Raw genomic sequence first — 23,981 nt, forward strand, 5'->3', positions numbered from 1 at the left:
ATTTAAACACAACCATTACCATATTACAATATTCTGTATTTGTGTATAAATTTGCCTTTACCCATGGCTTTTATACTTTCACATGCTTTTATGATGCTATTTAGCATCTTTTTGTTTCCATGAAAAATTCTCTTTTGCATTATTTGTAAGGTAGATTGAGTGATGATAAAATCCCTCAGCTTTTGTTTGCCCTGGAGAGTCTTTATCTATCCTTCATGTCTTGTAAAGATTTTAAATTTTATTCTAGGAACAATGTAGAAGAACCAAATAATTCGAAGATAGGGCTTGAAAAGAGTTGTCCTCCAGTACATATTGGTATTAAGTTTTTGTTTTTAAATTGGCAGTTCATCTCGTGTAGTTTTATATCCTCAGCCGTATGATCATTAAGATGTATTTACTCTTTCATCCTTTGGCTGTTGAAATTACATGTTCACAGCAATAAGATTGGTCATCCATGTTGTTACTAATTTTCTTACGCTATTTTCTAAAAAAGTAGAATTGTTGAATCCTTCCCTTCATTTTTCTAGGGATAGTTTTGATGGGCATGGTATCCTAGGTTGGCTGTATTTTCTCTCAGCACTTTGAATATCATACCTCATTCTCCTGGTCAACAAGGTTTCTGCTGTAACAGTCACTGTTAGTATTATGGGACTTCCTCGTATGTGATGAGTTTCTTTTCAACTGCTAGTTTCAAAATTCTCTTTATTATTACTTTGAAAATTTGATCACCATGTCTCAGTGTACATTTCTTCAGTTCATCCTAGTAGGCTTTTTCTAGCTTCATGGATCTGGATTTCCATTTCCTTCACAGATTCGTGATGACAACACTTAACCACTTGGCCACTGGGCCAGCCCATCATGAATTCTTAATAAATAATGCTGTGTTTGTGTGTATGTCTGTGTCTGTTTGTGTAATAGGGGAGAACCTCTAAAGTGTAGGTCCAAGGAAAGGACCCTTTTTCCTGGGTCTTATGGTGTCAAGGGCCCTGAGGTATTTTGCAGAGGGAGGAGGGGAGGGCCTCATTGTAACTTCTGTGAATCTTAGGTACTTTTAGACACTTCTCCACAGAAACATTAAATATTACATCTTACCACTACATAGGTATAAAGATGAATATATCCACACTCGTTCATTATTACCATGGTCGCTTTTCTGGGGGAGAGATTATCCCTGAGCTAACATCCACCACCAGTACTCCTCTGTTTTTCTGAGGAGAATTGGCCCTGGGCTAAGATCTGTGCCCATCTTCCTCTATTTGTGTGTGTGTGTGTGTGACACCTGTCACACAGTGTGGCTTGATGAGTGGTGCAAAGGTCCATGCCCAGGATCTGAACCAGCGAACCCTGGGCAGCTGAAGCAGAGCAGGTGAACTTAACTGCTGTGCCACCAGGCTGGCCCCTACTATAGTCACTTTAGGTGAATATTTTTAAAGAAATTGTAACATTTATGTGGAACCATAAATACATTGTGTACCTAATGCCCTGCATGTGTTATCCTGGTGGAAGAGCCAGCCCTGGTGTGAGCTGAATTGTCCTGAGAAAGGGTCAAGGGTCTTCTTGGGTGAGAGGACAGCCCAGGAAGGAAGAGGGACCTGCTGAGGTGTGATCAGAAAGGGTGGCACTAACTTATCCCCAGTGACAGGAGTGTGGGCACTGATAAAGAAAGGAGAGCTCAGGTTCAATGAAAACTGGCTTGCTTTGCTTTGTTCCTACAGAACACACACATTTCCCTCAACCTTCACTGCTTTGCAGGGCATTGCGGGAATGAGCAAATGGACCACATTGCCACTTGCAGGGACAGGACTAGGGGGTGTCACACACTTTAAGGGGTAACAAAAATTTCAGTAATTAGGGTAAATAATATTTTAATAAAATATTTTTAAAAATCAACATTAATGCCATATATCAATTGTAAAATCGAGACAGGATCCACCCCTGTTTTGCACGAGTCACCTTCCTGGCTGGCTCTATTGCTGGCCTTGCACACTTGGGTCAGGGACAGAGAGAGCTGAGAGAAGAGCCTCACCATGGAGCACAGGGCTCAGCATGGAGATGAAGCAGTGGATCAGGAAACTGAGCAGGACCCAACCAGTAGAACCTCTGTGTCTGAGGGTGTCAGAGACAGTGCTGGGGGAGACGGGGTGATTAGGGAGGAAAGTCACTTTTCCAGAGAGAAGGTCAAGGTTGGGCTACACATTGGAAGGAACAAAGGCTTCTCAGATTCTTCAATCCCTCATCCATGAGATCTTAATGAAGAATTATGCGTGTGAATGTGTGCATGTGCACACAAGCAGACACCTGTGTGACCGCTGAGGCTTTCTAAACTCTCAACTTTAATCAAATAACAAAAAAGAACTTTAGGGCTGCAGATACTTTATTGAAATGAAAATGTAAATGAGGTTTCAACAATTGTCCGGCAATTTGCAGAGCAAAGACATAAAAGAAAGAAAAGCTGTGGTTTTTAGCAATCGGCAGTGGGTTTCTGACCATTCTATGTAGTTCTCTGAGCCAGTTCTTGTGGAAAGTTAAAACGCAGCACACCAAACACTTTCAAATATTGCTTGCTGGAAAACAGAAACAGAGACATCGCTTAGACTTTCAATTCTCTCTTACGAAGTAAAATCTTGAAAAACAAACTCTTCTCATTGTTTTCCTGGGTTTGTCCACATACATTGGACATCCAAGAAAGTTAGTGCTGGTAGTAAAATCAGAATTGCCTTGTTTTCATTCTATTGTTCAGGGGACAGTTATTGATGCTAAAGTGGTGCTCGGGTTTCCATATCTGTTCCTCACCAGGAACCCCGTTTAATAATTTTTCCATGTTTCTTGTTCTTTGAAATAACTTATCCAATATATATACCGTGTGTATTGTCAGTTTCCGACATAGAATTGTGGAATCTCAGCTCAAATCCAAGGAAATGTAAAAATTTTGAGTTCCTGTGTTGCCTGACGTGTCAGAAATATAGAGAACAGTCTGATGCCTCCACCATTACCTTTGTGGTCTACAGAATATTGGAAATGCGCATTCTGAGTGATTAGTCTAGTCCAGGTTTTTAAAGAAAAATCTATCATATCCCTTTATTGCAGGGGTTGTTCATTTAAAAAAAAATTAATTAAGGTAGATAGACATAACATAAAGTTGACCATTTTCACCGTTTTCAATACACACTTTAATAGTGTTACGTGTACTGACTTTGCATTCCAGCCAGTTTCCAGAACACTTTCAACTTGGTAAAGTGAAACTTTGTACCTGTTAAACAACTCCCATTTTCCTCAACACCCAACCCCAGGAAACCACTATTCTACCTTCTGTTTCTATGAGATTGGCTGCTCTAGAAACCTGATACAAGTGGAGTCATGCAATATTTGTCTTTTTGTCACTGGCTTATGTCATTTATCACAACATCCTCAAGTTCATCCATGCTGTACACTGTGTCAGAATCTCCTTAGTGATGTACATGTTTATCTGTATTCTTTTGGCAATATTCCTACATTGTCTACTCTGGAATGTTTTAAATAATCCTCTAAGATAAAGAATAAATGCTAGGAAAAAGCTAAACAATATCTCCTTATAATTAGAAAGATTTACTCGTTGTTATACACTCATTGTTGTTTTCAACAATTCTATCACCCATGGTGGATTCATACCCGTGATCTGCTGTTGTTGTGCAAGGGGTATTTAATTCGTGGTTGAGGGATCCAATCACTTACACTAACAAATTTTGATTCAGTTGAAGTTGTATTTTCCATTCTTTTAATAAGATGAGTGGAAACTTCCTCAAATGGAATTTTCTGGACTCTGTCAAAAAATTCTTAAGATCATGTTATCATTTGCTTCTATGAAGAAGTGGATCTTTTTGTGGATCACTCACATAAGTGAGGGACTTCTTAAGAATCAGATGTTTTTACCTTGATAGAAAACGTGTGTGCATGTGTGTGTGTGGACTAGAAAGCTGAGGAGTAGGTAAGCCTTTGCCTGAGCATTGTTTCCTTCTTTTGTCTTTCATCATTGGCTAAAGATTCCACAAAGTGAAGAGGAGAATCAGCACTAAGGCCCTGATGGCTGTCTTGATGTCACAGTATGCACACTCACCAAGAATTAAATTCACTGAAATAAAACAAGGCATGTTCATTGCTGCTTTGGCATAATTAGTGACAAACTTAGAGTCGGCATTTCCCTGTCTAGCAGTTTAAAAGCACATGAGAAAAAACTGAAATTACCATCATCTGATCAAAATTGGCCAAAGTTTCATTTGACTGGTTGAGATAACATTGCTTCAATTCCATTGCGGCCTTTGCAGTGGCGTTATCTGTTATGAACTCTTGAAAAGCTGCTACATACTCAGCCGGGGACTGTGTAGGATCAATTGTCTGATCAACCAAATCCTCGTAAACACTGCAGCCAGAACCTGGGACAAAAGCATGCAAATTTGGGCTCAAGTGTGGAGGTGTGGACCCATTTTGGGTGTACCTGCAATAGTCATATTCTTAAATCCCAACAGAGACACACATTCAGAAAGATTATGGCAAATAGTGTTGAGTTCTCAGTTCTAGGAGAGTAAACTCAGGATCTGGGGCTTCCTTTAAGCCCTAAAACATCTGCCCTCCCCACTTCCTGCCTTCACAGCCCAGAGAAGCCAAACACTGTGCAACCATGAGAAGCGAGGACATTGGAGAAATGAGATGCTCTTTACAGGGGTTTGGGGACCAGGAATTCTTCCACAGGGGCCCTGGCAACAACCTTTAGCCCAAGGCCTGCCCTCCCTGTCAGTCCTCACCTGCATAGCAGTAAAGCGGGAAGGCCGCCAGCATGAGGACCGTCACCAGCTTCATGGTGGAGGCAGCTGTTGTTGGAAGGTCTCTGATGTGGCAGGGATGAAGGGAGTCACTCTGGAAGGGAGCATAAGAACTCCTTCTTTTATTCTCCTGGTCCCCAACTTAACTCCTCCCCTAAATGAGGGAATGAGTCACACGATAAACTTGGCTCTGGACCAGGAAACAACAGGGAGAATCAGCCAGAACCCAGCCAGCCTGTGTTCTGTTTTCAGAAAGAAAGGAGATATAGCCTTTTGGACCCAAACAATTTTGAACCACAAACAATTTTGCAACTGTAGTAATGACACATGACTGAGATGAAACTAACTTAAGTGGGCTTTCTAAATAATAAAATAAATTACACGATTGTGAGCCTGTGTTGTCATCCTGGCATTCTTTATTATTATTGTGGTCATCATTATCTCCTCCTCATCTTCCTCTTCTTCTTTCTCTTCTCTTTCTCCTTCTTCAAGGTACAAAACCTTCATATTCTGTGTATCTGTTCCGGCTGGTTTACCAAACATCTGGGCTCGATGCAATACCACATACCTCCTCCAGGAAGCAGACTTCACTTGCCGATAGACACGTTTTCACTCAGGGGCTTGCAGTTTGGGAAATAGTAACATCTCACCTCTCTGAAGTTTGTTTTTACAAAGAATATCTCAGTTAACTCAATTTCATCAACTCACTCTATTGTAAATCTATGAATTAATTTTATTTTAGTTTTTGTGAGCTGTTTAGGGTTTTTCTTCCACTGATTCAAAGGATCATGTGAAGAAGTAGAATAACTCATTGCTTGAAAGATGCGGTGCTGAATGGTGGGGTGAGATCGGGGCTCATGCAGGTGTGCGTTTCAGTCTTAGATGCAACACCTAATCACGAAGTTCCTTGGGAAAGTTAAAGTGCTGGTCATTCTGAGCTTCCTTTTCCTTATTTCTAAAATGGGCATAAGTGATACTGTGCCTAGTTTTGTAAGAATGAAGGGCACTCTATGTAGGGAAACTATCACAGAGCTTAAAACAAGGTAATCGGGAATAAACTAGAGATTTCATCCATCTAACCATCCAGCCAGCCAGCCAGCCACCACTCATTGTTCAACAATAACCATGAGCTTCTCCTATGACAGGGTCCTGTGCTACGTACCGTAGATTCAGTTGTAGGAAGACGTTAGAGGAGGACCTTGCTCTGTGGAGCTCACTTCTCACCAGGGAGACAACAAACAAGCCTACAACAGAATGAGTGATATTACACAGAGACTGTGTAAAGATCAACACGACCCCCAGGGGCAGAGTCCTGCACAGAGGTCCAGGCAAAGCTATAGGAAGAGGGACTTTTAAGCTTGGATGAGCGGACAGCGATGTCCAAGGGAAGATCTGGGGAAGAGAGTTCTAGGCAGAGGGAACAGCAAGTACAGAGGTGTGAGAACAGATGGCACTTGGCAAGGTATCAATGTGTTCCTCTTGGTGTCAAGAGAAGGACAGGACAGCCTCATGGGATAGAAAAGCCACACGGGATAGAAAAGCAGGGGTAATATGAAAGTTATTGTAACTAGGGAAACAAAGTGGCTTAGGTTTAAAAAAAAAAAAAACAGAAATGGATGAGGGAGCCAGAGAGATGAGTCAGTAGGTAATTACCTCTGAATGCATTATTTGCTGACTGGATTATTTGAAACTCATATCTTTCCATCATTCAGCGAGAGTGTAAGTTGCCAAGAACAATACTGATTTAGGAAGAGGCTAGAAACAGACTAGTTTATGTCCTCATGACCAGTTGACCATTGCTGGTGATCTTCATTCGAAAGGCAAGTGAAGGACTTGAGTAATGAAATGTGATAATGGTTCCTTCTCCAGGGCTTAATGGGGACTCTGTCTGATGCCCTAGTTGTTATGGACCTGCCATGTCACCTGCTGGGACACTGAACCCTTAAGAGGTTTCTTACTCAGCGAAAACAAAGAGATCTCACATCATGTACAAGGTGCCCAGGATACAGATGTGTGTTTTCTTTACCTCCATGTTTTCTCCGTACAACTGATGATGATCTTTCTCGGGTGAATCAAATAATAACTCAGCATTTACAGGAGAAATTGAAGAAACCAGAAGGTCAGAATGCTTGAGTTGGTGCCTTGAGTTTCTCACTTCTCAAAAACAACTTTGACTCAGGTCCTTACATTAAGGTCAGAAGCTAGAGGAGTGAAGTAGCCTTCAGTTTTGCTGTTTGTGTGACATTTATTGATTACCTACTAAGACAAACGATGGTGTTGCTATGAACCATTCACAGATTTAACCACGGATACCTGTGTCTTGGGGTAAAGTATATGGTAAGAGGGAATTATATTTGTCCTGTCCTCAGGTTCACACAAGACCTGAGATATACTCACACTAACATTTTAGTCATTTGAGGCCTTGCCATACTTAAGATAAGTAATAACATTCAGTGAGAGCCATTTTTCTCAGTGACTCATGCATTGGTACAAAAGCCTGCAAAAGAGTTATTTTGAAATTGAGATGATCTTTCAGATCTTTTAGTTGTAAGTTACTCATCTGAATCAGGCCCACAGTATGTGGGGTAAGAGATGCTTCATTTCTTTCTTTTAGCTCATTCTGTAAACCTGTTCTTCACCTCCAGGCTGTTGGGACATTAACCTCAGGCATGTTCTTTGGAGGTGAGCCTCTTCTTCCTTAAGAGCTGCCAAAGTCTAGACCATGGATGGAGAAGTACTTTCCCAGGATAGAAACTTCAGGAAAGACTGGTTTGAGGACATCTTGGTTGTCAGTGAGATGTCCATTGTTCGTGGTATCCAGGCCATTCCCAGACCAGGCATCTCTCTTGCCTTGGGCCCTGCCTGGTGTGGAGATTTCACAGCTGTGTCTTTTATAAAATGGGAAAAGTTTGAGGATTGCTGTGAGGCCTAAACGAGTTAAAACATGTAAGTCCTGATCAGGGCTGGGTACAGAGTAGGTGCTATTTCCACGTCAATTTCAAGAGATCAATTTTATATAAATGAGAAAGGTAATATGATAAACCTTGAGGGCTGACTAGGACCTTCATAGACCAGTGAAGACTCTGCTTCCACTTTCCATTCTCTAAAAGACCAGGAGATAATTGTGTTCGGATCTGGGGTTAAAGTCCTAAGCTTGAAAATAAAGCACTGGATTCTTTCTCAAACATATTCTACATACTGTTGGTGTATTAATTTTCTCAGTAACCAACACCAATCCATGGTTAGTTGTTTTCAAAATTGAATAAAACATAAATGGCAAATAATTACACAACACTTTCTTGACATAAGGCACTGGTGAAAACCTTTTTTAATCGTCACAAGAACCATCCAATGAGTGGGGTGATGATAAAATTTATTGGCCAAACTTGGGTACTTTGGAGGGTGAAACAAGTCACTAAGTGGGTGGAATGTCGGGACAGCAACATAAACCAGGATTCTTCTGAGCAAAGTGAGACGTGTTGTCTCCCTCCATGAGGTGGGCACATTATTTCTTCCCAGTGGCAGAGAGCAAGACAAGCGAGGTCAAGTAACTTGACCAAAAGCACACAGCTAGTGAGTGGCAGAGTTTGGATAAGGAGCCGGGTGTTCTGGCTTGAGAGACAGATCTCAACACTATTGATCTCCTGAGTTTGAGCCTTATGGACCTTCTCTTTCTGGCTCAGACGGACCCTTGCGACCTCGATCCCACAACTGCCCAAGGTGATCTCCAGGTTAATTTCTGTGCAGGCCCCACAGTTTCAGCTTGAGGCCTTTGCTCCCTGTGAACTCCCCTCCTCAATACCTTGCCTCAGTTCCACTGAATTGAAACTCCTTATTGAATCCCAATGGCACATCAAAGACAACTGACTTCTTGTTCCCTTTCCTGGCCCCTGAATCTCTGGGAAACTCTCTTCCCAGGATCTCATGGCTCTCAAAGTGCAGCTGTCCCCTGACATCCCAGGACCTGATCCCATGGCCCTTTCCTCCCTGTTCACGCTCCTTGAGGGCATGGCCTGTGCACCTCTGCTCTTTGTGTGACAATAGTCCACATGTAGCTGCTTCATTAATTGTTGTGTAGCAGCATTTCAGGACAGATTTTTAATTTTCAAAAGAATTCTGATTATTACAGGTTTTATTATTAGGTCTACTCAGACAGAGAAGCTCATTTAAATTAGACTCATTAGCAACGGCAGGGTAAAAAACCAGCACTAAGATTGTACATCAACCTGACGTTGTCTTCTTTCTGTTCTTGGATAAAGACTTTGGAGTCACAAAAGGGAGGACACAGGTGAGGAGAGGAGGAAGTTGGAGCCCCTGCCATCAGGGACTGGGCCACCTCAGTCTCCCTGTTTCCAAGAAGTAACCATTACCTTGATCCAGTGTAACCCGGATTCGTCTAACGACTTGGGAGAAGGAGCCGGATTTGCCAGCAGAGCCAGGATCAGGTATTTTCTTTGGCTCATTCACCAAAACCATGAACTTCACACAATGTGACATTCTCAAAAAAGGTGTGGTTAAATATTTCATCCCCAAACATACCTGATAGCTCACGTGATTCATTAGATATCTGTACCCTTGTCTTCTCCATTCTGTTAGTAATTTTCCCTCCACTGCATGCCCACATTTTCTTGCTAACGGTAGGCATCCACGGTTGTGAACCTCTGGTCCTTAGGGGTGTTACAAGGGGTGTGTGGAGGACCTCATATAAAGTATTTCCACTGCTTAGCAGTGATTGTCTTCTGGGGCTAACTTACTCCCTATTCTCACTCACTCCTGTGGACACCGTCAGTGTCTAGAGATGTTTGTGTTGTCTCCAGATGGTGAGTGGTGTCCTATTGGCATCAAGTGGGTAGAGACCAGGGATCATGCTAAACAACATGCTAGAGAAATGTCTAAAAGCATTTGGCCTTGTGCTGAAGGATCAGTAGTGCAAGGGAGCCTCACATGGTGGACAGTGAGTGGAGCCCCAGTGCAGACAGATGCCGGCAGGAGTGTGGGCATCTCTACCCTCTAGTGTATGGAGCTCAGCTTCATGGCCATGCCTCTGCCCAGACTGCTCCCTACACTTTCTCTGTTCTGTGATCCTCCTCCAGTTTGTCCTTCAGGATCAAACTCAGACATCACCTCCTCACAAAGTCTTCCTTCCTGGAGAATGCAAGCTCATAAGGGCTTTGTCCTTCCTTGAATTTCTATAGGCCTTTAATTTCTATGATAGAATCTTGTTCCAGTGATATGCCTCATATTTTCTTCAGTTCTTGCTTTTATGTCTTGTCATTTAACAGGATAATTAATTCCTTAAGGAAATCCATTAATTCTTTTCACAAAATGCATCAAGTTTCTCCTAAGTTTGGTGAAGTGTAGATTCCAAGTTAACCTCAGATCATTTGCAGCTCATAACCAATTTTTTGCCAAATTTTGCTTCCGCCTTTTTTTCTTATCCTATCCTTCCTTTTCAGTTCTGTCTGACAACTTCTTGTATTTTCCAAAATTTTTATTTTAAAATAGTGATATAGGAGCATTGTTCAAAAATGAAAATACTGAAAATCAGCTCAGAAGAGAAGCACTAGACCCCTGTCCATCCCAATCCACACCACGTCGTCTCACACTCACCTGCCACTTCCTCACTGTGTCGCCCGACATTGACATGTTCTAAATATTGCTTTCCACAGTCCTCTCCTCATTCATCTGTCAAAATCGATGTTATAGCCTGTGTTTACTGGATTCCATGATTAGCTTTCTTCATCTTCTCTTTGTTTTTGGTGGATCATATCCTGTGACATCTGAGGTAAAGCTCACTGGAGATAAAACTTTTGAAGATTTGTACTTCAGAAATATTTTTATTGATCTTTATGCTTAAGTGACAGTTGACCGCACATAGAATCACATTCATGTACTGTTATATGTTAGAAGCTCTGAATTTTGTGTATTATTCCTGTGTCTTCCAGTCTTGCGTTAATTTGATTTTTATTCCCCATCCTTGGATATGACTTTGATTTTTTTTCTGAAAGAGATACCTTCACCACCAAAAGTCTAGTTTCCATTTGTCACCATACATATGTGGCCTTTACCCTTTTTGCCCTCCCCGCACCCTTTTCCCCTCTGGTAACCAGCAATCTATTCTCCTTATCTATGTGTTTGTTTGTTTGTTTGTTTACCTTCCACATGTGAGTGAAATCATAAGGTATTTATTTGTCTTTCTCTACCTGACTTATTTTGCGTAGCATAATATCCTCAGTTCCATCCATGTTGTTGCAAATGGCACAATTTTGTCTTTTTTATGACTGAGTAGTATTCCATTGTTTGTGTGTGTGTGTGTGTGTGTGTGTGTGTGTGTGTGTGTGTATCTTCTTTATCCATTCCTCTGTTGATGATTGATGGTCACTTGGGTTGCTTCCATGTCTTGGCTATTGTGAATAATGCTGTGATGAACATAAAAGTGTGTATCTCTTTTTGAACTACTGTTTTCATGTACTTTGGATAAATACTAGCTGGATCATATGGTGTTTCTATTCTTAATTTTTGAGAAATGTCCATACTGTTTCCCATAGTGGCTGCACCAGTTTGCATCCCCACCAGCAGAGTTTGAGGGTTCCCTTTTCTCCACATCCTCTCAGCACTTCTTTCTTATCTTTTTAATAAGAGCCATTCTCACAGGTATGAGGTGATATCTCAGTGTAGATTTGATTTGCATTTCTTCAGTAATTAAGCTGTTGAACATCTTTTCGTGTGCCTATTGGCCATCTGCATATCTTCTCTGGAAAAATATCTGTTCATATACTCTGTCAGTTTTTTTGATCAAGTTGCTCATTTTTTTGTTATTGAGTTGTGTGAGTTCTTTATAAATTTGCAAATTAACCCTTTGTCAGATATATTATTCACAAATAATGTCTCCCAGGTGGTGGCTAGTCTTTTTGTTTTGTTGATGGCCTCCTTTGCTGTACAGAAGCTTTTTAGTTGGAAGTAGTCCCATTTGTTTATTTTTCCTTTTGTTTCCCTTGCCTGAGTAGGCATGGTATTCGAAAAGATCTGCTAAGACTGATATCAAAGAGTGTTCTGCCTGTATTTTCTTCTAAGAGTTTTATGGTTTCAGGTCTGACATTCAAGTCTTTAATCGATTTTGAGTTACTTTCATGTATGGTGTGAGATACTGGTAGACTTTTATTCTCTTGCATGTGGCTATCCAGTTCTCTCCATTGTATATTTCTCCATTTCTGTCAAATCATTTCTCCACTGTGTGTTCTTGGTTCCTTTGTCAAAGATTAGCTGTCCATCAGTGTGTGGTTTTATTTCTGGGCTCTCAATTCTCTTCGATGGATCTGTGAATCTGTTTTGGTGCAAGTATTTTGCTGTTTTGATGACTGTAGCTTAGTAGTATCCTTTGAATTCAGGGACTTCCAGCTTTGTTCTTTTTTCTCAGGATTTCTTTGAATGTTCAGGGTCTTTTATTGTTCCATATAAATTTTAGGATCCTTTGTTTTATTTCCATGAAAAAAGTCTTTGGGATTCTGTTTGATATTTCACTAAATTTGTAGATTGCTGTACATAATATGGACATTTTAACTATGTTTATTCTTCCAATCCATGAGCGTGGAATATCCTTCCATTTCTTTATGTCTTCTTCAATTTCTTCCAATAATGTCTCACAGTTTTCAGTGTAATGGTCTTTCCCATCCTTGGTTAAATTTATTTCTAGATACTTTATTCTTTTTGTCACAATTGTAAAGGGAATTGTATTCTTGATTTCTCTTTCTGGTGGTTTGTTATTAGTGTATAGAAATGCAACTGACTTTTGTATGTCGATTTGTATCCTGTAACTTTGCTGTGTTTTTAAATTATTTCTAATGGTTTTTTGGTGGATTCTTTAGGGTTTTCTATATATAGGATCATGTCATCTGCAAATAGTGACAATTTTACTTCTTCCTTTCCAATTTGGATGCCTTTTATTTATTTTTCTTGCCTAATTGCTCTGGCTAAAACTTACAATACTATGTTGAATAAGAGTGGCTAGAGTGGGCATGCTTGTCTTTTTCCCATTCTTAGAGGAATAGCTTTCAGTTTTTCACCATTGAATATGATGTTGGCTGTGGGTTTGTCATATATGGCTTTTAGTATATTGAGGTACTTTCCTCCTATACCCATTTTATTGAGAGTTTTTATCTTAAATGGATGTTGGATCTTCTCAAATGCTTTCTCTTTATCTCTTGAGATGCTCATGTGGTTTTTATTCTTAGTTTTGTTGCTGTGGTTAATCACAAGGATTGATTTGCGGATGTTGAACCCTCCTGCATTCCTGGAATAAATCCCACTTGATTATGATGTACGATCCCTTTAATGTGTTGTTGTATTCTATTTGCTAATATTTAGGTGAGTATTTTTGCCTGCATGTTCATCAGTGATATTCACCTGGAACTTTCATTTTCTGTGTTGTCCTTGTCTGATTTGGTATCAGAGTAATGTTGGCCTCATAAAAATGCATTAGGAAGCATCCCATTCACTTCAATTTTTGGAAGAGTTTGGAAAGAATTGGTATTAAATCTTTTTTGAATGTTTAGTAGAATTCACCAGAGAAGACTTATGGTCGTGGACTTTTGTTTTTGGGGATGTTTTGCATTACTGTTTCAATCTCTCTACTTGTGACTGGTATATTCAGATTATCTATTTCTTATTTACTCAGTTTGGAAGGTTGTATGATTAAATGAATTTATACATTTCTTTTTGGTTATCTAATTTGTTGGTATATAGTTTTTCCTAGTACGTTTTTACAATCCTTTGTAATTCTGTGGTGTCCATTGCAATTTCTCCTCTTTCATTTCTGATTTTATTAATTTGAGCCTTGTCACCTTTTTCTTAGTGAGTCTGGCTAAAGATTTGTCAACTTTGTTTATCTTTTCAAAGAATCAGCTCTTCATTTCATTGATCCTTTCTATTGAATTTTTAGTCTCTAGTTCATTCATTTCTGATCTGATTTTTATTGTCTCCTTCCTTCTACTGGCTTTGGTCTTTGTTTTTTCTTCTTTCTCTGGTTCATTCAAGCATAGTGTTTGATTGTTTATTTGAGATTTTTCTTATTTTTTGAGGTTGGCCCATATTGCTACAAACTTCCCACTTAGTACTACTTTTGCTGCATCCCATGAGTTTTGGTATGTCGTGTTTGAATTTTCATTTGTCTCCAGGTATTTTTTGACCTCTTTTTGATTTCTTCATTAATCCAATAGTTGTTCACTAGCATGCTGTTTAGCCTGCACGTATTTGTGACTTTTCCAGCTTTCCTCCTGTAGTTGATTTCTAGTTTTATACCATTTTGGTTGGAAAAAATACTGATATGATATCATTTTTCTTAAATCTATTGAGACTAGTTTTGTTTCCCAACATGTGATCTATCTTTGAGCATGTTCCTTTTGCCCTTGAGAAGAATGTGAGAGAATTCTGATGCTTTTGTATGAAATGTTGAATATATATTGATATGTCCATCTGGTCTAGTGTTTCATTTAAGATTCCTGTTTCCTTGTTGACTGTCTGTTTGGATGACCTATGCATTGATGTAACTGGGGTGTTAACTGTTATTATGTTGCTGTCAATTTCTCCTTTAGATCCATTAATAGTTGCTTTATATCCTTTCAGCTCCTCTATTTGGTGCATAAGTATTAATGAGATTTAACTCTTCTTGGTGGAATGTGCCTTTTATCGTTTTTCTTTGTTGCCATTGTTTCTTTTTCCTTGTATTTTTGTCAGCCACTTCAGTTTGGTGATTTTATGTGATGTTTTTCTCTGTTTCCTCTTTATTTATGATTTGTGACTGCTCTGATTTTTTGTTTATTGTTATCATGAGATTTGTATAAAAGATCTCTGAGAAGAGATAGTCTTTTTTCTGCTGATAGCATCTTATCACCATTAGCCTTTGCAAATTCTGTCTTTCTCCTCTTACTCTTCTATGTTTGGCTGTCACAAATTCTTTTTTGTGTTGTGAGTTTGTGACCAAATTGAAGTGGTTATAGATATTTTCGATTCTTTCTTTCCCTTTAGCCTTTATAATTGTTAACTAACATACTCTGATATAGAGCTGAAATTTTCTGCTTCAACTTGTCTATTTATCACCTTTCTAAAGCTTTGCAAACCTTGCTCTTTTTGTATCAAATATGAGGGCTCCTTTCAACATTTCTTGTAAGGCAAGACTGGTGGGAATGAACTACCTCAGGTTTTGTTTTCTGGAAAAGCTTTTATTTCTTCTTCATATCTGAAGGATAACTTTGCTGGGCAGAGTATTGTTGGCTGATGGTTTTTGTCCCTCAATATTTTGAATATTTCATTCCACTTTCTCGTAGCCTGGAGAGTTTCTGCTGAGAAATCTGCTGAAAGCCTGATAGGGGTTACTTTGTAAGTTATTTTCTTCTGGGTCACTGGTTCAGCCCTGTGTCCTGAGTACTCAGGATGTATGCACCATCTGCCACTGGTAGGGGGACGGGGACTAAGCCCTGCATGCCAGGTCTGTTCTTGCCACCTCTGTTTGCAGGTGTGTGCACCAGTGTGAGGATCTACATTTTGGGTTCCTGCTGCTGGGGGAAGGGAAAGGTCTGTTCTCCTAGATCCATTGCCTCCAAGATGTCCAGTCTACCCACCTTCAGATGTGTAGATGCATAGATCTCTTGTGTGTTCTGTGGTACTGTGTAGGGAGTCCTTTGTTGGTCAATGGATATCTGACTCGTTGTAACTTAGAGAGGAGAGACAAAGGGAATCACTCACTCCACCATGATGCTGACATCAGCCTAATCTGGGCATTTAGAAGACCCATTAACGTATTTCATGCAAGAAAGATCTGCCTGTCCTAGAGAAGCTGGACCAATCCTAAAAGAGTATGATTCAATTCAGAACTTTCTTCTCTTCCTGTCTCTATCCTTTCCTTATGCAGGAATAATCCCAGAATCTATGTTTAGTAGCTGGGAGAGAAAAAGTAGATGAAAAGGAAAGAAGGAAGGAGAAGTCTTAATTATGAATCAATGTTGTCTTAATTATTATATAAGCCTGAATATTCTAGTTCCTGAATGGAGGCATTAAGCTTCATATCATAGGAAATGGAGAGCATTGAAAGTTTGCTTTAAATGAGGTTGTGACAAAACCAGAGCTTTCTATTCAGAATATTGATCTTGTCATAGAGAGTGAGATGGCTAGAGGGGGAAGATACTTGAGGAGGAGAGCCTAGACAGAGCATGATAGGACTTGTCAAGGGGAGGAATTAGAAACCTCAAGAGATAAAGTCTTGGCTTTGCATAAGTCAATCTTTTGTACTTGTTTAAACACAATTTCAGTCTGAACCAGAGTTTGCTTAAAAATTAGTTATATCTTTAGCAAGGAAAAATCCAGATGGCAATTCAAACAGAGTTGATACCAAACATAATTAGACTCGAGGTGCCAACAGCTCTGAGAGAGCATGTCCAGTGGGGATTGAAACATAGGTTCTGCTCCCATTACAGTCATCTTTCTGCAGCCTCATGGAGAGCTCCACCTGTGGAGTCTTTGCGTGTGTGCAAAAATTCACATAACATAAAATGTACTGTTGTAACCACGTTCAAGTGTACAATTCAGTTGTACTTATGAACTAATGTAGACATTAAAGTCATTCACAATGTTGTCACAAGTCTCATTTCCAGAAACTTGTCTTCATCCCAAAGAGAAAGTCAGTACCCATTACACAGCAACTAAACCTCTAAACCTCTCTCCTCCACACCCCAGTCTTTGGAGACTTGTTATCCCACCTGACAGCCTTAAACAGAAACCTACAAAGGATAATCTTCCTGTACAAGATTCTAAGTTTATTAGTTGATAGCAGTGAAGGACCTGAAATTGCCAAATATGAAGGGCTATAATGGCCAAAGAATGATCTGAAGGTGACCGCCTTGGTGACGCTTGGGGTTCTCTGACTCTCATGGAGAATCTGGTCCTCCTCCCTATTCACTGGGGGGTTGCCCTTCTCAGAGGAGAATGTGAAGAAATGGGGACTGCATGGGTTCTATTTGCGGAGACACAGATATATATGGGGCCTAGGTGTCACTTGTTTTTGAAATCTTCCCGGTTGACCTTACGCAGAGCCCAGGGTTGAGGAACTCTGGCTAAGAAATTCTTCATCCCCACAGTCAGCAGAGGGAACATCTTTTACCTTCCTGGAGAGTAGGAAGGAGTATGTGACACAGAACAGGTAAACTTTCCAGGGTAAAGTCAGGACCATAAGAGTGCTCAACGCATGTAAACTCTTAGTGTTTTAGAAATAATAATAATGCCTGATAATATTTACTGATTTCCATTATCAATTTATTCAATTTATCATCAAACAACTCTGTGATATGAATATTATATCACAGAAAGATAAAATGATAGTAGAGGGATATGTATGCCAATTTTGTGTATCTGTGTGCTTATCTGCGTGTTTGTCTGCATCTGCGTATGTCTCTGTGTGTGTCCGCAAACATGTGCATCTCTGTGTGCTGTTGAGTGTAAAATGTCTGTCTCTGTATAAAGTTTACTTTAGGCTGTGGGTCTCAGAGAGGGCTTCTCAGAAGATGAGATGTGAAATATCCTATAGATACGACGTAAACTGTCCTGTGCAGGGAAGGATATGGAAGCAAAGGGGACACTGCAGGACTGGTGCAAGGATGTCATTCAATGTGTTGCATAAGCAAATGGCATATAGACCACAATGGTGAAGCACAGACTCCTTGGTGAGCAGGGAGATGAGGTAAGAGGGCTGCCCATGGATGGGGTCTTGGAAGTCCTAGTGTGCCACAGCAACAGTGGGACTGAATCCTCCAGCAATGATAACAATCTGAGTTTCTCAGGGTGTTGCAAGAGCTCCATGAATCCCTGTTTCCACTAAGCATAGTATGTAGATTGAATACATAACATGTTTCCCAAAATAGGGACTAATTTAAATGTACATATTTCCTGATGTGAATAAAAATACACATTTATTGTAAAAGCATTGCTGATAATTGATAGTAGTAGATAGTAATTGTCTTCTACTTTTTCTATCAGAGTTTGTACATGTATACCTATTATTATTTCAGTGTGGGTTTATGATTAAAAATAAGTCCTCTTACTTGAAACACTTGGAATATGTGCCCACTAGTAACTCAGAGTTACAGAAATGAGATCACATTTACATTTTATTTTAAAAGGGTCACCTTGGTATCAATGAGGATAACATACTGCAGGAGGTATCTCAAGCCCAGGAGAACATTTAGGAGACTTTTGCAAAAACCAGGAAGGATTAGGACTGGATTGTGGTGATGGCTGTGGGGATGGAAATCAGGGCATGCTCAGAAGTGATGCTGTGCAATGGAATACTACTCAGCAATAAGAAACGATGAAATCTGGCCATTTTTGACAACAGGAATGAACCTGGAAGGCATTATGCTAAGTGGAATAAGTCAGAGGGAGAAACTCAAATACTATATTATCTCACTCACTTTAGAAGATAAAAACAACAACAAACAATCACAGAGAGACAGAGATGGGATTAGTGGTCACAAGAGGGAAAGCAGGGAGGATGGAGGGTGAAAGGGGGTGACTAGGCATGTATGTATGGTGACGGATTGTAATTAGTCTTTGGATGCTAATCCAAAAAGGAATCAAAACATAATGATGTACACCTGAAATTTATATACTGTTATAAGCCAATGTTACTGCAATAAAAAAAAAAGAAGTGATACTGTGGCTGTGGAGAGGGCAGAACTTAATGGACTCTTTGACGTCAGCAGCCACATGAGCAGTACAAAGCTCGTAAAACTCCCCAAAATATCTACATCTGAATCCTTGAACCTGGTCATACTATCCTTCCTGGAAAAAAAGGACTTTGCAGATGTGATAGTTATAGATTTTGAGATGGGGAGATTATCCTGAATTTTCTGGTGTCCTCTAAATGCAATCCCATATATGTTGTATGAAGGAAGCAGAGGACGATTTTACACACTCACAAAGGAGAAGGCAAAAAGAGGCATCACGGGACAGAGATTGGAGTGATGTGGGCACGAGACAAGGAATACCATCATCCACCAAAGCTGGAAGCAGCTATGACATTTTCACCTCGGCTTTCCACAGGGAGTGTGGCCCTCCTGACACAGTGATTTTGGCAGAGTGTTAGAGATTTTACACTTCTGTCCTCCAAACCTTAAGAAATCAAGTTAGTTTAAGGCACCAAGTGTGTGGTAGTGTGTTAGAGCAGACACTGGGAACTAACCCAGAACCTATGATGTATCCAAACTTTCTGAGTCAGCTGCCTCATTGGGTGGTGGGCCCATTGGCCAGGATGCGGGACACATGGAAGGGGAGCAGGTTGCAGGCAGACAGTGAGTTCAATTTTACATATTCCTTCAGAAATAACTGTGGCATGCTGGAATGGAGTTGTCCAGATGGCAGCTGGGTGGTTGTTTCTGGAGCTCTTGGGAGAATTTGAGGGAGGAAGTATTAGCTTGAGATGTTGGTGAGTGGTGTAGTCATTGATGAGCCATGTGAGTGAGTGCGCAGAGTCAAAAAGAGTTGACTGAAATCGAACCCTGGATACTCACTATAAATTGAGAGGTAGATGAAAACAAGTTACACTGGACAGTTCATGCGATTGAAACCACAGTGAAGGGAGAGGGCCAAGCAGGTTTCTTGTGGTTCTGATGAGGCCAAAATAGTAGTGATGCTGCTGGTTAGGAACCATGTGACTGGGCAGCCAGTTGGGCTGCAGGTATCCCTCAATGCAAGACCAGTAGCAGGAATGATTTAATTACTTTTTACCCTTAACCATCCTTTTCACTCATGAGTACATAAATGGGAAATCTGTAAAGTAACGCAAAATGATTCGTGACCAAATAGTTCCTCTTGTGATCCAGGCAGCTCAGGCTGCCATGGGTAACTGGACGATGGGTCTCTGAAATTTACTAGGGACAACACACAATGGCCACTTCATGACGAAAACCACCCCAACTCGAAGGCAGACTGTTCGATAATCACAAGACAAGTAGAGAAATGCAGGGCAAGGAATTTATTGAAGCAAGATGTTGAAACCTTTACATTTTCCAGCGAAGATCAGATCATTGAAAGACAGAGGTACTATGATAGAATTTTTGATAAATCAATGTAACCACACTTCAAAATTACTTTCACCTGAAACAGAAAAAAAAAGAAAGAAAGAAAAAGGAGGTCATTCATGATGCTCCTGGAGATGACATGTTATCAGAGACTGCTGTTCTTCACACGAAGATGTCAATGAAATTTCAACCAACAAAAGGCAAATGGAGGATAAAAGGCAGGACCCCAGTGTGCAGTAAACTAAATAGACCTGGTACAGTTACAACTGACCATGCAAGTCAGGAAAGAACTACTTCCATAGTCCTGCAAATAAACCCTGAGGTGACCCAAGAGTAGGACTCAGGTTTCCATGGAAGGAGGGAGTGAAGGGTTGTGCAGAGCAGCCCAGGATTTCTTTTCTCTGGTATCCTGGGACAGAGGACACTACTATTCCACTCCAAAGGGGACACGGGATTGAGAGATGGGGATGGGGTGAGAGAGGACTGGGGAAGTACTGCTTTTGGGAGATGACCAGCTTCAGCATGTGGAAATTCAACCTGATGGCACATGCACCTCTTAGAACTGAGAATCCAGTGCCTATGGGAATTTTAAGCTGAACCTCATGACCTAAATCCAGTGGTAGATGGGTCCAGAGGTACCTTTAAGTATCTGTTTTCTTGATAAAGACATAATCTAAGCGTTTCACCTTCATATGTGTCTGCAGGAGATGTGACTGGAGGGTGTCTGCCCACAGGCCAAGATAAGGAGGAGAGTCGTAGGTGAGGAGTAGAAAAGCGGACTGAGGTACAAGGAATGGGCCTCGGCTCTGCAGAAGTTGGCAGAGAGCCCAGCTAGCCCAAACCTCCATCCTGCCAGAAGACAGGGGCTATTTCCCACCACAAACTGTCTCCCCATTCAATACAACCACACAGCCCATGAGATTTCATAGGTACTGTGTCCACTGGGTGAGGGAACTTGCCCTCAGGAAAGCTCCCAGGCAGGGAGGAAGCAGTGCCTTGGTCCTTAAACATCACTACATGGGGCCCCAGGTGTCCTCCTCCTCAGGACGCTATGGGGAGCCTGGTGCCCAGAGAGGTGACCTGAGAAGGAGGAACAGGCCCAGATGCTCTGTGAGCCTGGGTATAGCTCTACAGGTGTACTGTTATCATCCAACCTGTGGCCTTGGGTCACCCTATCAGAGATGACCAGCGCGGCACTGCTTCCACCACCTGTGCCCCAAGAACAGTACCCTAACCTCCATCCTGGCTGTTCACATGAGCAGAAGCCTCTATGTACCTAGAAGAAAGAAATTACCCATGCTTTTGTAAGTAACACTCTGTTCCCAAGGGATATCTTATCCGTGCATCTCTTCACTTGCAACTTGGCCTCAACGGCTTCTGGTGGTGCATTAAATCTCTGAAGCTGTAGCTTGTAGAGAGCTTCACTGATGAAGAGGAACTGTGTCGCATCAGTAAGAGCAGCTGGACATATAACTGCATCAGCTAGAGCAGAAGAAAAAGAAATAAAATTGACGTAAAGAAAGTCAATTTTTCTGTGGCTCCTGAAATCAGAGCTAGACTGGAGACCCAGGTATTTTATATTTCCATTCATCATTGGGCTGATGACAACGTGAGACCCTCTGCGTCATGATTTCCTCAAGGTCACACTGCAAGTGGTGGACACCAGGTGTCCTGATGCCTGGTTCAGTTTTTGTTTTTTTTTTAAAGATTTTATTTTTTCCTTTTTCTCCCCAAAGCCCCCCCGGTACATAGTTGTGTATTCTTCGTTGTGGGTTCTTCTAGTTGTGGCATGTGGGATGCTGCCTCAGCGTGGTCTGATGAGCAGTGCCATGTCCGCGCCCAGGATTCGAACCGACGAAACACTGGGCCGCCTGCAGCGGAGCGCGCGAACTTAACCACTCAGCCACGGGGCCAGCCCCCCTGGTTCAGTTTTTATCCTTTGTAAAGTACCCACTACTCCGAAGACTCTCCTGGTTTTCTGAAATTCACTTTTCCTTGATTTCAAAAAATTAAGCTTCACCTATCCAAAGAGTGACACCTTATGGAGAAAGAGAACACATTAGTGGTTACTAGAGGGGAAGGGGGTTGGGGGGTAGGCATAAGAGGAAAGGCGCACAAATATGCAGTGACTAAGAAATAGTAATGTATACCTGAAATTTCACAATTTTATAAACTATTATAACTTCAATAAAATTGAAAAGAAAGTGTGACACCTTATTTTGTCTTGGGTATTGGAGGAGAGATTTTAGTAATCAATTTTTCAGGTGAGTAGTATAGTCCGATTTTATCAGAGATCAGAGAAGGGAGAACACATTTGGAGATAGGTAAGTAAACTATTTATACATTGGAAGATGCTATTTTGAGGCTAAATTAACGAATAGGACTATGTCCTTGGATGCAGCCATAGCTAAAATTCTTAAAAAAATAAAGTGAATCAGTTGAACACATTCGACGCTTACTCACAAAGTTATGATTGGCTCTTTTATTCTGTAGAGATGCACAGAATTCCTTAGAGAGGGTCAAAGATCGGAAGTGTGGCTCATTCCTGACCCCACTGGAATCATGCTGAGACTTGAAGTAACCACTTTCCCTGGTCTGGATTCTCCATGCCCCCAAGTCTTTGCTATCACACTTGCAGCCCAGGACATGCCTTACCAGGCTCTGATCTGACCCCTGGTCAGATATTAAACCACGCAGAGGATTTGGAGCGGGTAAAATTAGAGGCTACACAGGGGAAGAGGTTGAGGTTTAGAAAGTCAGATGAAAGAGAATCACTCAACAAGACTTGGGTCAGTATCGAGGGTATGAGGACACGGAAAAGTATTGTTGAACAAAGGGGTAGACATATCTAGAAAAATAGAAATTGTAGCCCTCGTGACTATACTAGTTCTAGTACAATTCCCCGTGGAACCCTAGAAAGCTAGCAGTACTTGTAGACACATTGAATGCTGCTTATTCACAGAGCCCATTTGAAAATTTATCATCCAGAGATTCAGAGAACACTGGCTCTTTTGAACTGAGAGCTCTCCAAAATCCCTTCCAGCTTTCACATTTTATGAGTCTGACTCTATGAGTTAAAAAGCTGTGGACTCAACTGACACCTAAAAATCTCTGGAAGGAGGATGTCTGATAACTGTGAGATGTCTGCTCATTATCTAGAGCTGGACTCCTGACACACTTCATCCCTCTCTGTTGTCATAGCTACTCTTGCTGGTAGCTGTGAAACCCAATGACAAGAGGAGACTTGGGGAGATAAGTATTTTGCTCAAGGCTCTGGTAAGTGGCAGAGCCACGATTCACATGCAAATCTTATGTCATACAGCTTCTGAAACACAGATCCCAGACAAAGTGTCAGGCTTCAGATGGAAAACTCTTAAAGTTTGCTGGCAATGATTTTTTGTAAAAGTTCTTGAGTATTGCGATTTGAGAAAATGAGCTCCAGGCTTTTGGGAAGCTAGGTCACAAGTAGAGAAAAAGGTTTGGATTTTGATCTGATCACCCCAATTAAGTTCACCTAGTTCGGACAAGGTTACTTACCAGGATTGGTGCTGGATGGATTAGAAATGATACTCACCCTCGTAGTAGCAAAGGGCCAGAGTGACCAGCAGGACAGGCAGTGACAGCCTCATGGTGGTTCAGTTGCTTTGAGCTTTCAGCTTAAGCAAACAATGAACTAACAGGAGCTGGACTCAGGATCCTGAGGAACCCAGGGCTATTTGTAGCTAGAGAGCCTCACTGGTCCTGCCCACATGGCATGTGGCAGGTCACAAGGTCTGGTTTCCAGCCCTCTCTTCTCCACATAGGGCTGATGCCATCCATCTACATTACAGTCTCTAATGACTTGGTCAATGTTCCCATTTATAGACATTACTGGCACCACGCACCTCTCCTTCGTAGCAATTACCGAGGTTGTAGCTTTCAAATGTCTAATGAGTTAACTGATGGGAGCTCCCCTGGAATATGGCTCCTTAATTTCGGGGCAGTGTCTGGTTTTGCTCAGCTTTAATTAGCACAGGGCATGGCACAGGGAGGAACATAAGCAAATATTCCTTAAATAAATGAATGAATGTAAATTAACACACCACTAACTTGGTTAGAGTGCATTTTAGCGTAAAAGGAT

The 23,981-nt window shown here is 41.1% G+C and overlaps 2 protein-coding genes across 3 annotated transcripts; both read right to left on the bottom strand.

Annotated features, from left to right (window-relative positions):
• Positions 1-2,353: 2,353 nt before the first annotated feature.
• LOC124229292 (mammaglobin-A-like) lies at positions 2,354-4,879 on the bottom strand. 2 transcript variants are annotated; one of them, XR_006885847.1, is made up of 4 exons: positions 4,779-4,879; positions 4,222-4,409; positions 3,712-3,799; positions 2,354-2,564 (listed from the first exon to the last, which is right to left on the bottom strand). XR_006885847.1 is itself a non-coding variant. In XM_046644434.1 (3 exons), the coding sequence occupies exons 1-3, from the start codon at positions 4,831-4,833 to the stop codon at positions 2,526-2,528; spliced, it is 282 nt and encodes a 93-aa protein (XP_046500390.1). In that variant the 5' UTR covers positions 4,834-4,879; the 3' UTR covers positions 2,354-2,525. The 2 variants fall into 2 exon arrangements, 1 of the variants encoding a protein (XP_046500390.1); XM_046644434.1 differs by lacking the exon at positions 3,712-3,799.
• Positions 4,880-19,807: 14,928 nt separating this feature from the next.
• LOC124229502 (secretoglobin family 1D member-like) lies at positions 19,808-23,538 on the bottom strand. The gene is made up of 3 exons (XM_046644732.1): positions 23,436-23,538; positions 21,156-21,343; positions 19,808-19,937 (listed from the first exon to the last, which is right to left on the bottom strand). Exons 1-3 carry the CDS (start codon positions 23,488-23,490, stop codon positions 19,884-19,886), a joined length of 297 nt encoding a protein of 98 aa, XP_046500688.1. The 5' UTR covers positions 23,491-23,538; the 3' UTR covers positions 19,808-19,883.
• Positions 23,539-23,981: the final 443 nt, after the last annotated feature.

This window comes from Equus quagga, chromosome 17 (genome assembly GCF_021613505.1).
Source record: "Equus quagga isolate Etosha38 chromosome 17, UCLA_HA_Equagga_1.0, whole genome shotgun sequence".
Classification (NCBI taxonomy): Eukaryota; Metazoa; Chordata; class Mammalia; order Perissodactyla; family Equidae; genus Equus; species Equus quagga.

What these genes read in the sequence shown, in the direction of transcription:
- LOC124229292 (XM_046644434.1), bottom strand. Translation starts at nt 4,833, where the DNA reads ATGAAGCTGGTGACGGTCCTCATGCTGGCGGCCTTCCCGCTTTACTGC. An exon ending in CCCGCTTTACTGCTATGCAG is followed by an intron (nt 4,410 to 4,778) that starts GTGAGGACTGAC and finishes CTTTTGTCCCAG; the next exon opens with GTTCTGGCTGCAGTGTTTAC. An exon ending in CCAATTTTGATCAGATGATG is followed by an intron (nt 2,565 to 4,221) that starts GTAATTTCAGTT and finishes TCTGTTTTCCAG; the next exon opens with CAAGCAATATTTGAAAGTGT.
- LOC124229502 (XM_046644732.1), bottom strand. Translation starts at nt 23,490, where the DNA reads ATGAGGCTGTCACTGCCTGTCCTGCTGGTCACTCTGGCCCTTTGCTAC. An exon ending in GGCCCTTTGCTACTACGAGG is followed by an intron (nt 21,344 to 23,435) that starts GTGAGTATCATT and finishes CTTCTGCTCTAG; the next exon opens with CTGATGCAGTTATATGTCCA. An exon ending in TGTTACTTACAAAAGCATGG is followed by an intron (nt 19,938 to 21,155) that starts GTAATTTCTTTC and finishes TTTCTGTTTCAG; the next exon opens with GTGAAAGTAATTTTGAAGTG.